Source organism: Dunckerocampus dactyliophorus, chromosome 21 (genome assembly GCF_027744805.1).
Source record: "Dunckerocampus dactyliophorus isolate RoL2022-P2 chromosome 21, RoL_Ddac_1.1, whole genome shotgun sequence".
NCBI lineage: Eukaryota > Metazoa > Chordata > Actinopteri > Syngnathiformes > Syngnathidae > Dunckerocampus > Dunckerocampus dactyliophorus.
In genome coordinates this window covers 16,267,400-16,284,045 of record NC_072839.1, presented here as the reverse complement: position 1 = coordinate 16,284,045, position 16,646 = coordinate 16,267,400, and the positions used below count along the sequence as shown (strand labels likewise).

Here is a 16,646-nt window from a genome sequence, read left to right as displayed (position 1 = left end):
GTGCTGCACTGATACAAACACAAACGTCACACAGTCTTTCTGTCTTCCACACACGTCCTTTGAATCACGAGCAAACAAAAGCTGGAAACGGCCTTCCCGAGGTCTCATGACTGACTCGGTGCGACTTCGATAAAGCAGCTGGGGGAGGGGGGGGGGGGTGGCAAGGACGGTGACAGCAGCCCACCTGAGACCAGGTGCGTAATAAGCGAGAGTCTATGGCCACGGGGTTCAGCATGGCAGATTTAGGCTGCAGAAAAGATGGGACTGGCGGCCTCAGTCCCAGTTTGTGGGACATTTTGTAGATAATACGAGGATGTGCTACTGTTGATTGGCAAATGCAGCCATTTTTCACGTTTTTCAGAAGACACATTCCAGCAGGTGCTCCTGTAACGCAGGGGTGTCCAAACTTTTTCCAGCAAAGGCCTCAACTTTGTGATATCTGTGAAAGAATCGACTTTGGTCTTTGCCCTTTTTTGCTCCAATTTTACGCCATTTGCAATTTTTTTTAATTTTTTAATATGACTTCATCCTCATCATATTTTGCCTTTATTCCAATATATTTTGTCTAACTTAACTTTCCAAAAATGACCACTTTATTTCTTGATTTCTTTGTTTCTCATATTATTATAAATTTAAAAAAAACAAATCATTCTTTCATATTTCAACTCTATGCAACTTAAATATCCTCATATTACAACAAATGTATTTTTGTAAAATAAAGTCTTCTTTCTCGTTAGAATACAACTTTTTTCTCTTCATATTTTGACTATATTCTCATAAAATTGCAACAGTTTTTCCCATTTCTGCTGTTTTTTTGTCCAATTATTGAAACTTTATTAGTGTGAATGTTCTTGTCGTAATTTTGCTTTTATTCCCATATTTTGACTTTATTCTTGTAAAATGACTGCAGATTTTTCCAATTTTGCTGTTGGTTGTTTTTTTCCCTGTTTTTTTGTCATATAATATTTTTAGAATGTGCCAATCAAAAAAATATAAAAATATATTTAAAAAAAATAAAAAAATAATTTAAAAAACAGCTGCAGGCCACACTTTGGACACGCCAGCTGTAACATATATTGCATTCCCTCGTCTATGTCTGTCCCCTCTTAAACCATGTCCCGTGTGATGGCATCGGAAATGCAAGTTACCTGTTACACAGCAAGTCTTCCAACTATCTAAAAGCTCTTTGCTGCCACGCTTGTGGTCAAGGTTTATGACGGAAGAAGACGAGTGAGCGTAGGAGGCCATGGACCACAAGAAGAGGTGCCAACTGTGCTGAAGGCCAAGTTCTCATGCAGCAGGTGGAGGGGGTGTTGGAGGGGGTGTCTGCAGCAAAGGCAAGGTGGTGTAAGAAGAGAGCACTGTGGGCTCAGACTAAAAAGGAATATATAGATTACTCCGTTTATGGCACTGAATAAGCTCAAGTTAAGTGTGGAGTCATCAAAGCTCCCCCCGGTCAGCAGTTAGGAGGATAATTGAGGGGCGGCCATGCCGATGCGGCAAATCCACTGACTTGTGCTAAAATTCACAAAGTCGATGGCAATCTTCCTCCAGTGCCATTCCGCTCCATCTGCCATCCACTTCGAGCTCTGCTAAGGCTGCACATTCATTTCCTGGGAAGACCTTCCTGCGCTGGCTGTGGCGTGACTCATGGTTGTGTCCCTGCGGCTCCGACTGGATGTCTCTCCGATGGGAATTCAATCAGTGGCCCCTCACGCGCTCACATGTCACCTTCACAGCAGTAATGTCTGTAATTTCTGCCCAAGCGCGTCCATACCTCATGACTCAAATCTCAAATCAACCCAAATGTTGGCACTGGATAGCTTTTCCACAGACGGGGCTGGAAAAATAAACATTTCTGGACATGGAAAGATGGGAAATAGTGTTTCCCATACATTTGTTTATTTGTGGCTGCCCGCCACAAATAGATTTGGAACACCACTGGGCGCTACCCATTTGCCCTTGCTAACAAACACATTCTAACGTTATAATGTTCCAACTCCATACAGTAGATGGTATTGTAGCTCTGCTTCTTAACACACCTCATACGCACCTATCACAACAAACGGATGGCAAGGCATGCAGGGTACTCGAGCGGTAACACCTCTCACTGCTACAGTATAGTGATGTATTAGATGTACAGTACAGTGGTGTGTGCACGATCTTTAAAATCAACGTACACGTACACGGCGTCCAGGACACACCATGAATGCTTTCTTTAATCGCCTGCGGTGCACACACACATGCGCAAAAAGCAAACAACAGTAAGTGACACAAACCATAAAGACCACTACCTGTCAACCCAACGCCACAGATAGATAGCAGTCCTGTAGGAAACCCTGAATATGAAGACATTTAAGTGTGATTGAGTGATAAAATACATTATGGACACACATGGCTTTGATTGTTTGATGTGTATTGTTAAATTATACATGTAATATTGCACTAGGAGTAGAGCTAATGCTCTGTTTTCATGGTTATTCTCCCCTTGAAAGGGGAGGATATTGAAAAATATATATGAGATTGTCACGTTGCCACATTAGTAGAGAAACCGACCACCATTTCCATCCAGTACCTGACATAAAACGACCCATTCGGGATTCCAGACGGCCTGTGCAACATATGACACGCTAGGCAGAAATGCCATAAGCTCGTGGAAGAGCAGCAAAATAACCAAAGTCAACAGTGACACTAAGAATTGTCAGTGGGTCAAGTTGTTGGAGTCGATGGAGGCTTTCTGAAGTTGCATCCAGGCAGGAGCCGGCCTTGAAGGAGGTAATGATAAGCCCCTGCAGAGTGTTAGCGGCCTATAAACCCAACCAGGCCCGTCTCCATTGCAGACGTTGCCTTGGCCATCATTTAATTACGGCGCACAATAAAAGTCAACATCAAGAGCCGGTGTTTAAACGGGCCGAGCGAAACCAGAGAGGCCGTGTTAAGTGGTGTCGGATCCCACTGGGACTGGGAGGCGGGACGGCTGCTGGCAGGGGTTCTGTGCTGCGGGGGCCAGCTGCAAGGCGGCCGCCGTGCGCCTCATGTACTCAAGTCAATCCTGGAGCACCAGACACGCCATCTGGGGGCTTTCTGTTTCACCGAGACGCCCAAACAGAATGACTGGCAAAGACTTTGATCCAACGCCACTCGGGTGCTTCAATTCACAATTTCAAGACAATTTATAGAAACAATGTGCACAAAAGTTCAAAGACTGACAGCCCATTGTGTTTTCCGCTTCTGCCCCAGCATCACCATACGTGTCGACTTGGGGTGGCTGTCGTTTACATATTGGTACTTTAGAAATGGTGGCCAAACCGGTACTTAAAACCTGGAAAACATACAAACAATTCCTTTTTCTATTTATGGGATTTTCCCAAACATATTGGGAGTTTTGAGCAGTGGAACAGCTTGTAACGGAGGGATTCCTAAAGTGATGGCCATTGCTTCCATCATGTCTGTGCCCTCCTAATGAGGAAGTGGTTAAATGTCTCCTGCGTGTCAATGACGTTCTACATTCTGGGGCAAAGGTACAATAGAATCAGATACAGATGTCTCCTCCTCTCACTGCTTAATTGCAGCCCTGCCACACGGATGCTTCCATGCCAGCCTGCAGGCTGTTATTACCGCTGCCCTGTCATTAGCTTGTGCACTGTACGGAAGTTAAAGCATCTGGCAGGGCGGGGTGGGGTACACCGAGGATCAGCGCTGTCACATTCCCCACAATCACGGCGAACATCAGCGGGAACGAGCCGCGCTCTTCCTGATGCCAGACCAGCAGCACTTTCATCACAAGAGGCCCTGCCAAATATTCCTATCCCAAACAATATGACAGACAGGCGGGCGAGTGGGACTGCCAAACGTCCCCACCGGCAGGTAGAAGCTGTCTGCAGCGTCATGAGGGCAGATAAACGCCACAATTCAGACTGACTTACCACCACTTAGCAGCTTCATCACCAGCCACAGCTCATCCTTCACGACGAAGGAGGTGTAGTAAGACACAATGTTGGGGTGGTGACACTGGCTCATGGCCTGGATCTCTTTCTGTGGGGGGAGAGAGAGAGAGAGCACACGGGGAAGTCAATGCACACAAGAGACACTACTGGCCGGATATGTTGTATTGCTGTTGAAGGCACTGAAGGAACAGTGTTTCCTGTACATTCAAATCTGGACGGGCACAGATAGATTTGGCGCTACAACGCTATACAATAGATGGCATCATAACTTCTTAACGCGTCATAAGTTGATCCAGCGACCACACATCCGCACTGACAGAGTCGAGCACGCTAGCCAGTAGGCTAAAAGCCCAGGCTGCCAACCCACCGACCAGCGTAGCCCTTGAGGCATTGGGGAGTGAGGTTGACTCAATGCAGTTGTTGCACTCAATGACAAGTGGCAACCCAAATTGTAGAATTTTTTTCACTATGTTATACTGAAAGGGACTGTTTGCAACACAACGTGAGCTGCAGTGGTGAGATACTGTCCTGTCTTTATGGCGCACTCTTCTCCAGCAGATATCTGCAGCTGTGTGTCGGCCGGACAGCACGTTAAGTCCCCACCCTATGTGCTTCCTCCCACTCAAGCTTGACAAAGTCATCCATAAACAAGGCACGCACCCCGTGGTGGCGCAGCGAGCGAAGAGCACAGACAAGAACGCAAGGTGCATTCACAGACATTGGGTCATACATTTTTATTTTTATTTTTTTGTCCATAGACCTCCGGCCCACTGAAAATGACTCTGCAATCCCCTTTTGGCCCCAACCCACCACTTGAGAGTTAGCGTTCCACATATGCACATACCACAGCTGACTTGGTTGCTGTTCATCAACGTAGTAAACTATTAGTTACATTAACTGTAAAATCAGCACACACTTGGGACCAAGAAACATCATGAATGTCTTTATTTTATTTTTTTATTTATTTAAATAAATTGCATGTGTGCTTTATAAAGGCACATGCAAGAGGGTCTACTGCTGCACAAGATGAAACAAACACCCTTAAGTCAATAACTTCATGTTCCATTGTTAAACAAGCTTTAAAAACATGACATCATGTCACACATTTCTTATGACCCAAACCAAAAAGCTGAGTTTTACCCATCCACACAGACGCTGACGTCATCAAGCTGTGCCAGCCCCCACTTCAGATAGACTGTTGTCCTGTGGGAAACACTGAAGCACCATGTTGGCATGTGTTGACTTTTGGACCCACTAAAGGTCCGAAAAAGCCAGGAGGAAATAAGCTCAACGTAGTCGCTGCAACTGCAATTTTGGAAATTTAGAGCCATACTCAACATCATAGTGACGTCAGTGGTCACGGTAATGCAGTGAGGGGGTGGGAGGTATGGGGTGCATGTGTGTCCTTGGAAAGCAGGAGAAATGATCTAATGCTGGCACTGGACTCTAATCACGTCACCCGTCATCATCATTAAACGCTTCCTTGATGAAGCGAAGGTTGCGTTCACGCTTGCGGTTCGCTTTTGAAAAGACACTTGGTGAGCACTTTGGTGCAATTTTTTATTTATTTATTTATTTTTTTTTAAATCAGAAATATTTTTAGTGAATTTTAACAAAATCACACACAAGTGTACACAATGTTAAGTTTGGACAGAGAACAAGAAAAAAGCAAAACTAACTAAAAAAAAAAAAAAAAACACGAAGCAGGCCACACAGACAAAAGAGACAGAAACCTAAACCTGGGAGGGTAAGACAATTAAATGTAAGTCAGTCAAAGCAAATAAATAAATGAGCAAAACATTCACACCAATAGTTTTGTAATGGCACAAAGGGCAGCGCAGTCAAGAACATTTGCATAAAGTACAGTCACAGGAGCTTTCACACTTGCAAAACAAACCACAGTTGACTTCCTTTGGTCCAATGTGAACATCATCATCTGAGCTCTGGTATGCACCACACAAGTGGACTGGGAAGTCTTGAGAGATGGGCCTTGATCAGTGCCTTTGGTGCCCGCCAGAGCTCGGATGATCGTGTTTACATTTGACCAAACGCACGAGATTTGTGAAGCGTGAATGCACCCCAAAATGTTGATGTCACTAATTGAAGAAGACAGATTTTTATGTTGGGAATGTTTTTAGCACAGTATGCATGGACATGGAGGGGTGTCCTCACACTACCATTCGAGGGAGTAGAACCACGAGGTGTGGAGTTGGAGCTGCAGGGGGTGCTGTCAAATAAGTGAACAGTGGAGCTAAATTGTCAAGTGCAGCGATCAATGGCGAGGACCCTAGGATGGAGTGGTTAGCATGGATGTTTAGCTCAGACAATGTGCTTTCCCAGCACTGAGCCATTGTCTGTGGAGTCATCACTCCTCCAGGAGAGGAGAGGGAGTGGGGCTGAGCGGGTGACATCATGGTGGCATCACTCATTACACAGCACTCAGGGAGGGAGATTATGAGTCATTGACTCATCGAGCCCCAATAACATGTTTTTGGAGTGAGTCCAATATAACTGAGGAGAAAGTTAACCAAGGGTAAATGATCATGTCCAAGACGTCCCCTTAAAAAAAAAAAAAAAAAAAAGCCACGGGCAAGTTCTGTTTATTTGTATAATTGTGCAACGCCACAGACAACATCCTGCACAGATGAAGGTAACGATACGAAACTATTTGCACAACCACACCTGCTGCTTGTGGCATTTACCATCAATGCTGGACTGGGTAGGCTGTATAGGAAGTTGAGCGTAGTAGCCATTGTTCTTTGGTTCATGAAGTCTTCTACGAAGAGTGGATGGTGATGCCTTCACTCCTGCCCTCTGCAGGATGCTGCTGATGCCACTAACACTTGTTTTAGGCTTTCTTTACAGCACTCACAATGTTTCTATCATCAACTTCTGATGTTTTTCTTGGTCTACCTGTTCCACACTGGCTACTCAGTTTAACTTTCTTTCTTCTTCAGACATTCCAAATGGTTGTACTGTCGTGGCTTTGACTAATGTTTGTGCTATGCTTCTCATTGATTTTCCAGCTCCTCTCAGATTCACAAGCCATAGACAACTCTCTGGTTTTCATGTTGTTTTCACCTCTAAATGTAGTACACACAGGCAAAACCTATCCTAACCAATCTGAAAGTGAGCACAGACATTTATTGATTGAAGTAGCAATGCAACAAAACACACCTGTCAGTCACATGTTCCAATACTTTTGCTAACATGGAAAATGGGTGGGTTCAAACTAGGGGTGTCACGAGACAAGACAATTCACGAGATTGGGTTTACAAGAACGAGACAAGATTTTAACATTACTACAAAAAGTACAATGAAAAAAATATGACAATATATATCTACTAATTTAATTTCTACTACATTATACTCTTCTGCACTGTGTGTATGCTAGCGGCCCCGCCTCCACCCACAGAGACAAAGGGACGGTATGACTGAGAAAAAAGCTCACTCTGTTCATGCCGTTGTTCTATGGAACAAACGCGCCAAGGTGCTGAAACCAATGGAGAATGAATCCTGCTCTTGCCTGTGTGGAGGCGAGAGACGAGGAAAACAGACATGCATGCACATGCCAATACATTGAGGCCGGCAAAATTATCCAGTTCATTTTCATTTATTCATTTGGCCTCAATATTCCAATACTGCTAGAGGGCACTGTACATCCTCTGGGCAGCCTTACTCTGCTCAATACGACACTGAAACAGGAGTTCAGAACATTCAGGGAGTTGTCGATGAAGGACAATTAGTGAAATATAAATCCCTAATTTCTACTGTTAGTTGCCATCATTTGTTTGTTTAATGTGATAACAACTTGAAATCAATCAGATCCTTCAGTGCAACAGGTGAGCTCACATTCCGCTCGCCCTCTGACCCCAAACAGTTTGTCAAGCGGCCTAATAAATTCCAGTCTGGCGGGCCAGACAAGCATCTCAGTGGGTTGTCTTGCCCATCCTTCCGTCTGTGGGCGCTACAGTCCGGAGAGAACAATGATGATGCAGGCTTTGGTTGAGCCTCACCCCCTTCAGGAGGAGGCGGGTCAGGGCGGCTCGACAGGCCAGGGTAACCCCGGAGAAGAAAAACAATGAGCTCACGGGGGAGGATATCGTGCTCCGGCAGTTGGCAGGTTTTCCCATCTTTTCCAGAGGACAATGTGAGAATCAGGGAGGGTCTTTGTTGTGGGGATTAGGTCGCTGTGGAAAAGGTTCCCGGAATGATCTCATGAGTGAGACCTCTTACTCTGACTCCATCTGGGCGGTGACCAAACAATAGAGCCTAATGAAAGGTAACGTACCACTATAGTTAAACAAATTAAAGTGTCCTCTGAACAGATGGGAGAAATACTTGCTCCCTATTGACATCAGATGCACACTGACCTTTATCAAGAGAGAAATCTCTTCTATCCAACAGGCGTCAGCTCATCAGGGTTAGCTTGTACGTGGAGGTGGAGGTGAATGACCCCACCTTAAAAAATGGGCATGCAGATTGCTGTAATTTACGACACGCAACCCGCAAACAAGCGCAGACACCCGACACTGAGCCACCTGCGCCGTCAATCCTTTTTATTCTCCAAGGCTGCAGTACACTCCAAGACACCACCAACCGCCGCAACTTATACTTTTGACTGACTTTTTCACTGCATTTAGCCCATGTCGCAGACAAGACATAAAAACAACACAGGCAGCGAAATGATTCATTCTGCACAGCGATGACTTGAAATGCTCTAGGTACTGCATCACGGTCATTGGATTGAACTTTGCTGACATTTTTACTGCAAATATAAACACAAACAACATGAATCCACTTTCAAGGGACTGGAGGCAGTGCTTAACTTAAGATAAGCGCCATTGTTAATGTAAAAGATGCATAGTTGTACACTGCTTATGCCAGCTTTTGTTGTGGCACTTAATGCTAATTGGTCACATCACTAGCAACCAACAGATGAGAAAACATTGGCAATTTCATGATTGTTTTGTGACTGTAGATGCTTGAAAGTGTATGGTACTTGTAATCGGTTTACTGCAACAATGTCATTGTTCGTGTCACGACATGAAACCCAAAAGTAAAGACAATCCGGAGGAGGTGGAAGACAGAAAATCCAATTCCTCAGCGACATGACTGATGTGACAAGGTCTCATTTGCTGAAAGTAACATCGCCTGGCCGCTGATGGATCACGGAGGGTACAACACAGGGATTGAGAAAACAGAATTACGTGGCCATGCTCCAGGAAGCAGTCCACTCAGTGACAGTTGCGTTTTTCCTTTATTGGCTCTGATCGTCGGCATGTCAAAGGACGTCCGAGCCTGGCCACTAAATGAGAGATTGTGAGGATCCGAGTGTCACAAGCTGGTGCCGCAAACACACAGAGAAGCCTCTATGGCGTCAGGGCGCCTGCACTGAGGAGAACGTGCAACGACAAAAAAATAAACACATGCTTGAACTCCAGAGGTGATCAGGAGAGCGCAGGTGGAAAGACTGTGGTCTGTCATCGCAAGGACGATAGATTTGAAGGCACTCTGCCAAGTCTCAAGGCCGTCTACGAAACAAGCACCATTAGGTACCACAACCCAAAAATACCTACAAAAGAGGACTTGACTATGGAAGCACAGCCAAACACGCAACAAAGTAGTGCATTTGCCCGTGTATCATTCCACTGAATGGAGTGCCCAAATAAAGCATCCTATTGAAACTATTGAACTCGTAACAAAGCGCCAGTGTTGGTCAATCTCGCCAGGTTGTCTGCATCAACCGTCCATCCCGGACCAAGGAAGGTAATGTTGCAAAAGGGTTAGAGATGGAAGATGTTAAGAGGTTTTTGGTGTTGGGTCAGGGTTTTATGCTGCAGATTCCGATACCACTCATACTTGACTGAAATCGACCAATGCCAATCACATGGCTTAACTGTAAATGTTTCTATTTATTCCTGATGAGTGCTATTGGCCAAGGGCACCGTTATGACACTACGGTGGGAACTACACTGCATGCAGGAATCGCTACAGGCTGCAATAGTACGAGCCACCGGCTTTTGTCATCGGCATATTTTCCACAAAAATCGGCCGATAGTAATCGGTGGTCGATCAATGGGAGCATCCCTAGTTAGTGTGGACCCCAGCCTCTCTTCCTTTTCCACCCCTCGCTGTATTTGCCAACAAGAGTGTTTGTTCAATGAAAGGTAAAAGTCATGTTAAATGTTTATTTATCCATTTCATTTGTCATTTTAAATTATTTTGCATTGTTTTGTGCATATAAAACTATAATTCTCTCTAAAATGTATTTTTTCTTCATATTTTGGGTGTCTGGAGCAGATTCATTGGGTTTCAATGATTTCCTATAGAAAAAGTGCTTTGGGTTTCACACATTTCTAAATAACACACAAAGCGGCTCACCTTCTTGAAGAAAGTTAATGACAGCTTCCTGGGTTGTTTTGGAGGTTGACTTAACGGTGCAGCTGATGAGTGTACTGTATATAGTATATCTCCATCATAGTGCTGTGCCAGGAATGTGTGCACACACTTTCCTGCCATTCACAACTTCACAGAATTCTTAAAACACATTCTTCTGTTTGGAAAAAAAAAGAACAAGAAATCTGGCTTGCATTTAAAGCTTCCTTGCTGGTTTAGGGATTGGAGGGAGACCACGAACAGGAAATCCACGTAGTAAATGTCACCAGTGACTCCAGAAGCAAAAGTCTTCAGTTTCATCCGCTGGAAAATGAAGGCGGGTTCTGGGGCTGAGAAGTTTAATGTTGGTCTTTTCTTCAAAACCCACAACATTTGCATTTAAGAAGCTGATCTCACGCTCCAAAGCCACAGCACTGAGTCACAATGCTCCATCGTGTCCTTCCCACCTCCTTCCTCATGTCCTTCCCATATTTTATATATATATATATATATATATATATATATATATATATATATACACATATATATATACACACATATACACATATATATATACACACATATACACATATATATACACACACATATATATATATATATACATATATATATATATATATATATATATATATATATATATATACACACACATATATATATATATACACATATATATATATATATATACACATATATATATATACACATATATACACATATATACATATATATATATATATATATATATACACACACACATATACATATATACATACACATACACACACACACACAGGTCCATGTTAGTATAACACTTACAGCATGCAGTAATGCAAACTAACTACCAGATACTGAAATAAGCTGTGTTGTAATGCTGGGTTTAAAAACCTTGCTTGCTTTTATTTATAATTATGCATTTATTTCAACAGCTGATTCTGGCCCGGCCCCTCCCACCCAGGTCAAAATTTTGAGCCCAGTCAAAAAGTATAAAGGCTGAGGAGGACGCCACAAGGTGAGCTCACACTTCCCTGCAGGAGGTAACAGATATGGCAGGAAAACAAAGGCGCGGACAAAGAAAATGCCAGCCTTACCAAGAGTTCGTCCATACTGGTCTGGCACTTCTCCAGGTTGATGCGTTTGATAGCCACCTTCTCCTTGCGGGGTACACAGTAGGCAGCTTGAACCACGGCGGTGGCCCCGCTCCCTGGAAAAGAAAGACACGACGAGGCTCTGATTATGGATTATTGACCGCCATTGCTGTCGGATTAGCATGTGGTGTTTTACAAACAGGCTGCGACACATGACAGTTATTTTTACAATGTGGGAGACACAGAGGATGGAATCTGGTTGCCGTAAAGCGACAACTTGCAGGAATGATGGGGATTATCAATGAATGGTAACCAAGGATGTCAGCAGAGAAAACATTTGACACATCCTGACTCACTTTTGTTGATGAAGTGGGGAAAACAGAGTTTCATTGTTCACGACTTGCCACAAGATAACATCTTACCCTGCTTGCACACTTTTACTGTCAACTAACTCACACGGATTCTTCTGTGATGATTTTGAAAAAAACTCCCATCAAACAGCCAAAATTCCCCTTGGCTTCTCATACACTGTCTCCATCATTTCAATATTGCGCATAACTCACCCTTCCTTCCCTGGCATGGTGATAGCAATGCTTCTTTATTCAGCCATCGTAGGTCACATACCCAACACCCAAACTCACCACATTTAGTTGACAAATACTGTGGTATCCTGTAAGGGACATTCATTTGACAAACACAAACTAGTCTGTTTGCCCTGAACTGTAACTGTAACTGTATCAGCCCAAACGCATTGCTGACTCACTGCCCGTTAGGGGTATCCCGATACAAGTTTTTCACTTCCAATCAGTTACCAGATATCAATCTGGTATCAGCACGACTCATACATACATTTACTACTTATTTTGTCGTGTGAAATTTTGGAAAAGTGATACACTCCTGATCAAAATGTTAAGACCAGTTGAAAAACTGCAAGTATTGAAGTTTTGCACGGTTGGATCTTACGGAGCTTCTAAGTAGAGCTTCAAATTGTAAAAAGAAGAAATGTAAACAAGTATTAAAGTGAAATAGGCTGGTCATCAGCTGATCAAAAGTTTCAGAGCACATCTTTTAAGAGGCTTTAGATTTAAGATTTAGATTTAGATGACACTAAGATTTAGCGTCAGGCATTCACAGTCATGATCCCTTGATGGCAAAGGCAAAAAGGCTTTCTCTCTTTGAACGCAGTGGGATTGTTGAGCTGCATAAGCAAGGCCTCTCGGAGCGCAAAATAAACATTCTTGCCATTTTTCAACTGGCCTTAACATTTTGATCAGGAGTGTATTACCCAAACAGAACAATAACCAGCAACCGTAGGTATGAGAAAAATGGAGCCATATATATCTTTAAGCACGTGGGGTATAGTTGCATCCACAACGTAGTGGCGGCTAGGCATAACATAGCGAGGTTCGAGGAGCTAAACCCGACTTCACTCACCACCGGCAGGGGCTGGTCATCTTTTCTGTCATAGCTAATGACTTCTTGTCGTCCGGTGGGAGTTTCCCGCGTGACGCTGTTTCAAATGCGCGACAAGGTTGGTCGTGTTAAACTTCCCCGGTTCTGTGCCACCACGGAAAACTTGTGCATGACAAGTATTGCACTCTTTTTCGGATTTTAACGCCGAACACGTTAGTAGACTGTGTTGTTGCACTTACGTGGGCTCTATCCGTCCGCTGTTGGATAAACCATCTGGGGCGAAGTCTGGAATCGACTGCTTGTATCGGAGTGCAAATATCGCTGATACTCCTTATTTTCATGATATCGGCCTGATATCTGACATCAACATTGGATCAGGACACGCCTACTGTCCGTGCTTTTTTTTTTCTTGGGGAAAATAACCCACCAAGGGGCCAAAGAAAGTTGCTCGAGGCATCAATTCGATAAAGAAGGTGGAAAAACACTACTGAATCCAAGAAAGAAAGTACAAAGTATGCAGAGTTCAAAGGTAGCGTCCATTTGGCCGATCTCGCCGGGATACACGGGAAGTACACATTAACAATAAGTTCCATCCTGACAAAGACAGAAGAAATTAAGGGATCTTATGTTGCAAAAGGGGTAAAGTCTCAAAACAGAGATCACAAACGATGGAAGATGCTGAGAGGTTATTGTTGGTGCCGCTCCTCACCGTCAACTATCATTATTTTCTAGGAAATGCATGTTTTGTTCATATTTTTGAGTGTCTGGAAGATTGTTTCCTGTGGAAAAAATGGTTTTCTTTGGACTTTTTGGAAGGAATTAAGAAGAAAAAGTGAGGCAACACTGCATACTGCATGTTGTGTTTTTACAAAGATGTGGAGTCATGCTACGCCAGTGGGGTGGTAGTCTGTGCCCCCTTGATAGCCTCTTTTCGCTCTACACGTGCACACATTCTCTGCTTTTTGCTGAGAGCACATTTTCCTCTGGCAAGAAGCTTTGAGGGGCGGAAGAATGAGCAGCGAGCTCGTCCACCCTCCACTAAGCTTTTCCTAACCCCCTTTGCCCTCATCTTGCCCATGCCCAAATATTAACAAAGTGCCCATTGTTTGGACTTTTCATTGAGCCAAGAGCCTATGAAGGTTTGGAAGAAGGGGGCGTGGGGAAGAGAGGGGAACAAGAAAAAACGCAAACACAGTTGTCTAGTTCTGTGAGTGTCATTAAAAAAGCTCAGCCTGAGGATGAGTTCTTGAAATGTAACTATTTACATTCTCTATGTGCCTTCAAGCGACGTTACACAGTGCAAAGTTATTCAACGTGACTGTGGCGTGCCATGATAATCCAATAAAATTGCAATTTCCCTCATCATTTCCTGTAAAGGGACCGACCGATGAAGGGTCACGTCTTGGATCCTCCCAAACACAGCAAAGCCTCTCTCACGACTCAAATACACATCCAAAGAACAAACCGCTATCCTTCATGACATCACGCGGCACATGCCAGCACCTCGCAGGAGCTCAGTTCAGCGAGCATCAACGGCTCTGACTTGTGGGCCCCCCTCAAAACAAAGAGACATTTTTTTTTGTCTGCTTCACTGATGATGTTTTTTCCTCAAGTGTTCAGATTTTGCACTTTGTTTGTCGGTCCTTGAACGCACCATAGTTGCTGTGAGAGGCAAAATTGAAACTTCTCTATTACTCTACACCGTTACTCCCGTTACGTGTGTCCATGGATCTTGTCTCATGATCACTCATGACTGAGTGATGTGTGAGTAGCGATACATTTTATATTGAAATGTGTTTCATAAGTGTGTGAGGCACACTGAGGAAAGAAGGGGTGGTTTTTGGAGCGGAATCTAATGTGATAGCTACATGTTCAGTTACTATTATTGCAAATGTTGATCCGATATCGGAGGAGAATGTCAACCTCAAGCTAGCAGGAGGGATTGGAGGGGGATGAGCGAGCTGTGTGTCAAAAATAGACATTTTTATGTGAGTACCAATCCCTTGCATCGTTTTCGCCATTCGGGGATCTACTGTATTTTCATTTTCGTTCCCTTCAAGGGTAAAAATTAGTTTTGAAATGCAAACAACTATGAGGTCAACTTTTATAGGTTCCACTGTATATCCGGCCTTGCTCAAATGTCCAAGAATTCTAGGAATCACTGCTCAAACTACAAGGACTACCTCACAAATCTCTGGAGGTGGGTCCGTGTTTGGTCCGAGCTGACACACACACACACACACACATTCACATAGACCCAGCTGCCAAGACCACATGGGAGTGCAAACGTCCGCAACCAAACAAACAGCTAGTCGTCAGGGATGTCTGGGTGAGCTGGAAGAAGCATGAGTGCTCCGATGTGTGGCAAAAAGGGGCGGGACATAGCTGGCTGCAACACATGAACTACTACACGCATTCAAATTAGACTTCAAAAGTCACCTGGAAAGGATCTTTATTCTTTCTAACTTCCAAAATCACCAACAACGCTGTCAAAAACATGGACTGGCCAAGTGTGATGCGCTCCGATTGGCCAGTGTAGACTAGCCAATGACTGCACTAAGAGTTGGCCAATCACCCTTCAGTCATTTAAACTGAAACACGAGTCAGAACAGAGTGGAAAAACACATGGATTTACGGATGAGGTGTATTACAGCTAAAATGAATACCGAACGACTGATTGCATCACAATTCTGTATCAGGCCAATGATTCGTATTTTGTTGGCGTATTATGAACACAGAAAAATTATGACAGGCAACCAGTGGCCATAAATCACTGTTTGGACGCTTTGTTCAAAAAACAATGCAGGGGAAAAAGTGGAAGGACCAGCCGAACGAGTCGGAGGAACGTTTCTTTGAAATCCATCAAACCTCCTCCTCCTGCAACTGTGTCCGTTTACAATGACATCTTTGTGGACACACCAGGAGCCTTCCCCGCTTTGGACGGCAGGGAAAGCGGTATTGACCAACTGTCAGACCGTGTCAATGTCTGGGTTGGTAAAACGGGCACCGAGCCAGACTTCACGCCCGCTCCTGACGAGGCAGAGGATCGACTGGCAGGTCTTAGCGAGAGGAAGACTTTGATCGTAAAACTGATAACACTTTAATTGCCCTTAAAAGTTCTGGCCTGCTGCCTTGAGAGCAGCTCATCGAGCTCACGAGAGCCACACAGCAGTGAAGCATAACTGATCAGATTCGTTATAAACAAGCAAATACATCAAAATAAAATAAATTATGCAAATTATACGACGACATTACATGACCCGCCCATTGCCACAAATAGATTGCAGTCCTGTGGGAAACACTAGCATGGGAATGGATGGGAGTTCTTTTGCTACATTTGCAAACATTTTAAAATAAACCCTTTTTAATGTTGACATTATGTAGTGTCGTGTGTGGAATTTTGAGAAGAAAAATGGATTTATTCCATTTTTGAATACGGCTGCAACATAAGAAAATGGGGAAACAGTTCTGTGCTGGGAATACGTCCCGAATGCGCTGTATGTGACTTTGCTTCTGTGACTTTTTGTCATCTCCATTTGGTTCCATCACAGCTTTGCCACAAATACCAGTGATGTATACAGTATACTGTAGGATGCAGTCAGGTGGAAGACGTGAAGCATTGACAAAACAAGCGTGCTCTTTGCAGCCTGAGTGTTTTCTGTAAGCACGTTCCTCGACAATGGCAAGCCTCTTTGCAACCACTTCAAATGTGTGAAAGTGACATTGCGACAAGAAGCTCTTGCTTTGCCGGCGACTTAAACGCTTAAGCCTCCGCGCGCTGCAATTAGCAGGTTATGCT

The 16,646-nt window shown here is 43.9% G+C and overlaps 1 protein-coding gene across 3 annotated transcripts in view; it reads right to left on the bottom strand.

The window, feature by feature from the left end:
* The window catches only part of oxsr1b (oxidative stress responsive kinase 1b), a 38,662-nt gene that overhangs the window by 18,449 nt on the left and 3,567 nt on the right, over nucleotides 1–16,646 (bottom strand). For all 3 annotated transcript variants that reach the window (XM_054765323.1, XM_054765324.1, XM_054765325.1), the window contains exons 2-3: nucleotides 11,438–11,550; nucleotides 3,927–4,035 (exon numbers count right to left, since the gene is read on the bottom strand). In XM_054765323.1, the coding sequence (XP_054621298.1) occupies nucleotides 3,927–4,035; nucleotides 11,438–11,550 (222 nt within the window). The remainder of the gene's footprint in view (nucleotides 1–3,926; nucleotides 4,036–11,437; nucleotides 11,551–16,646) is intronic.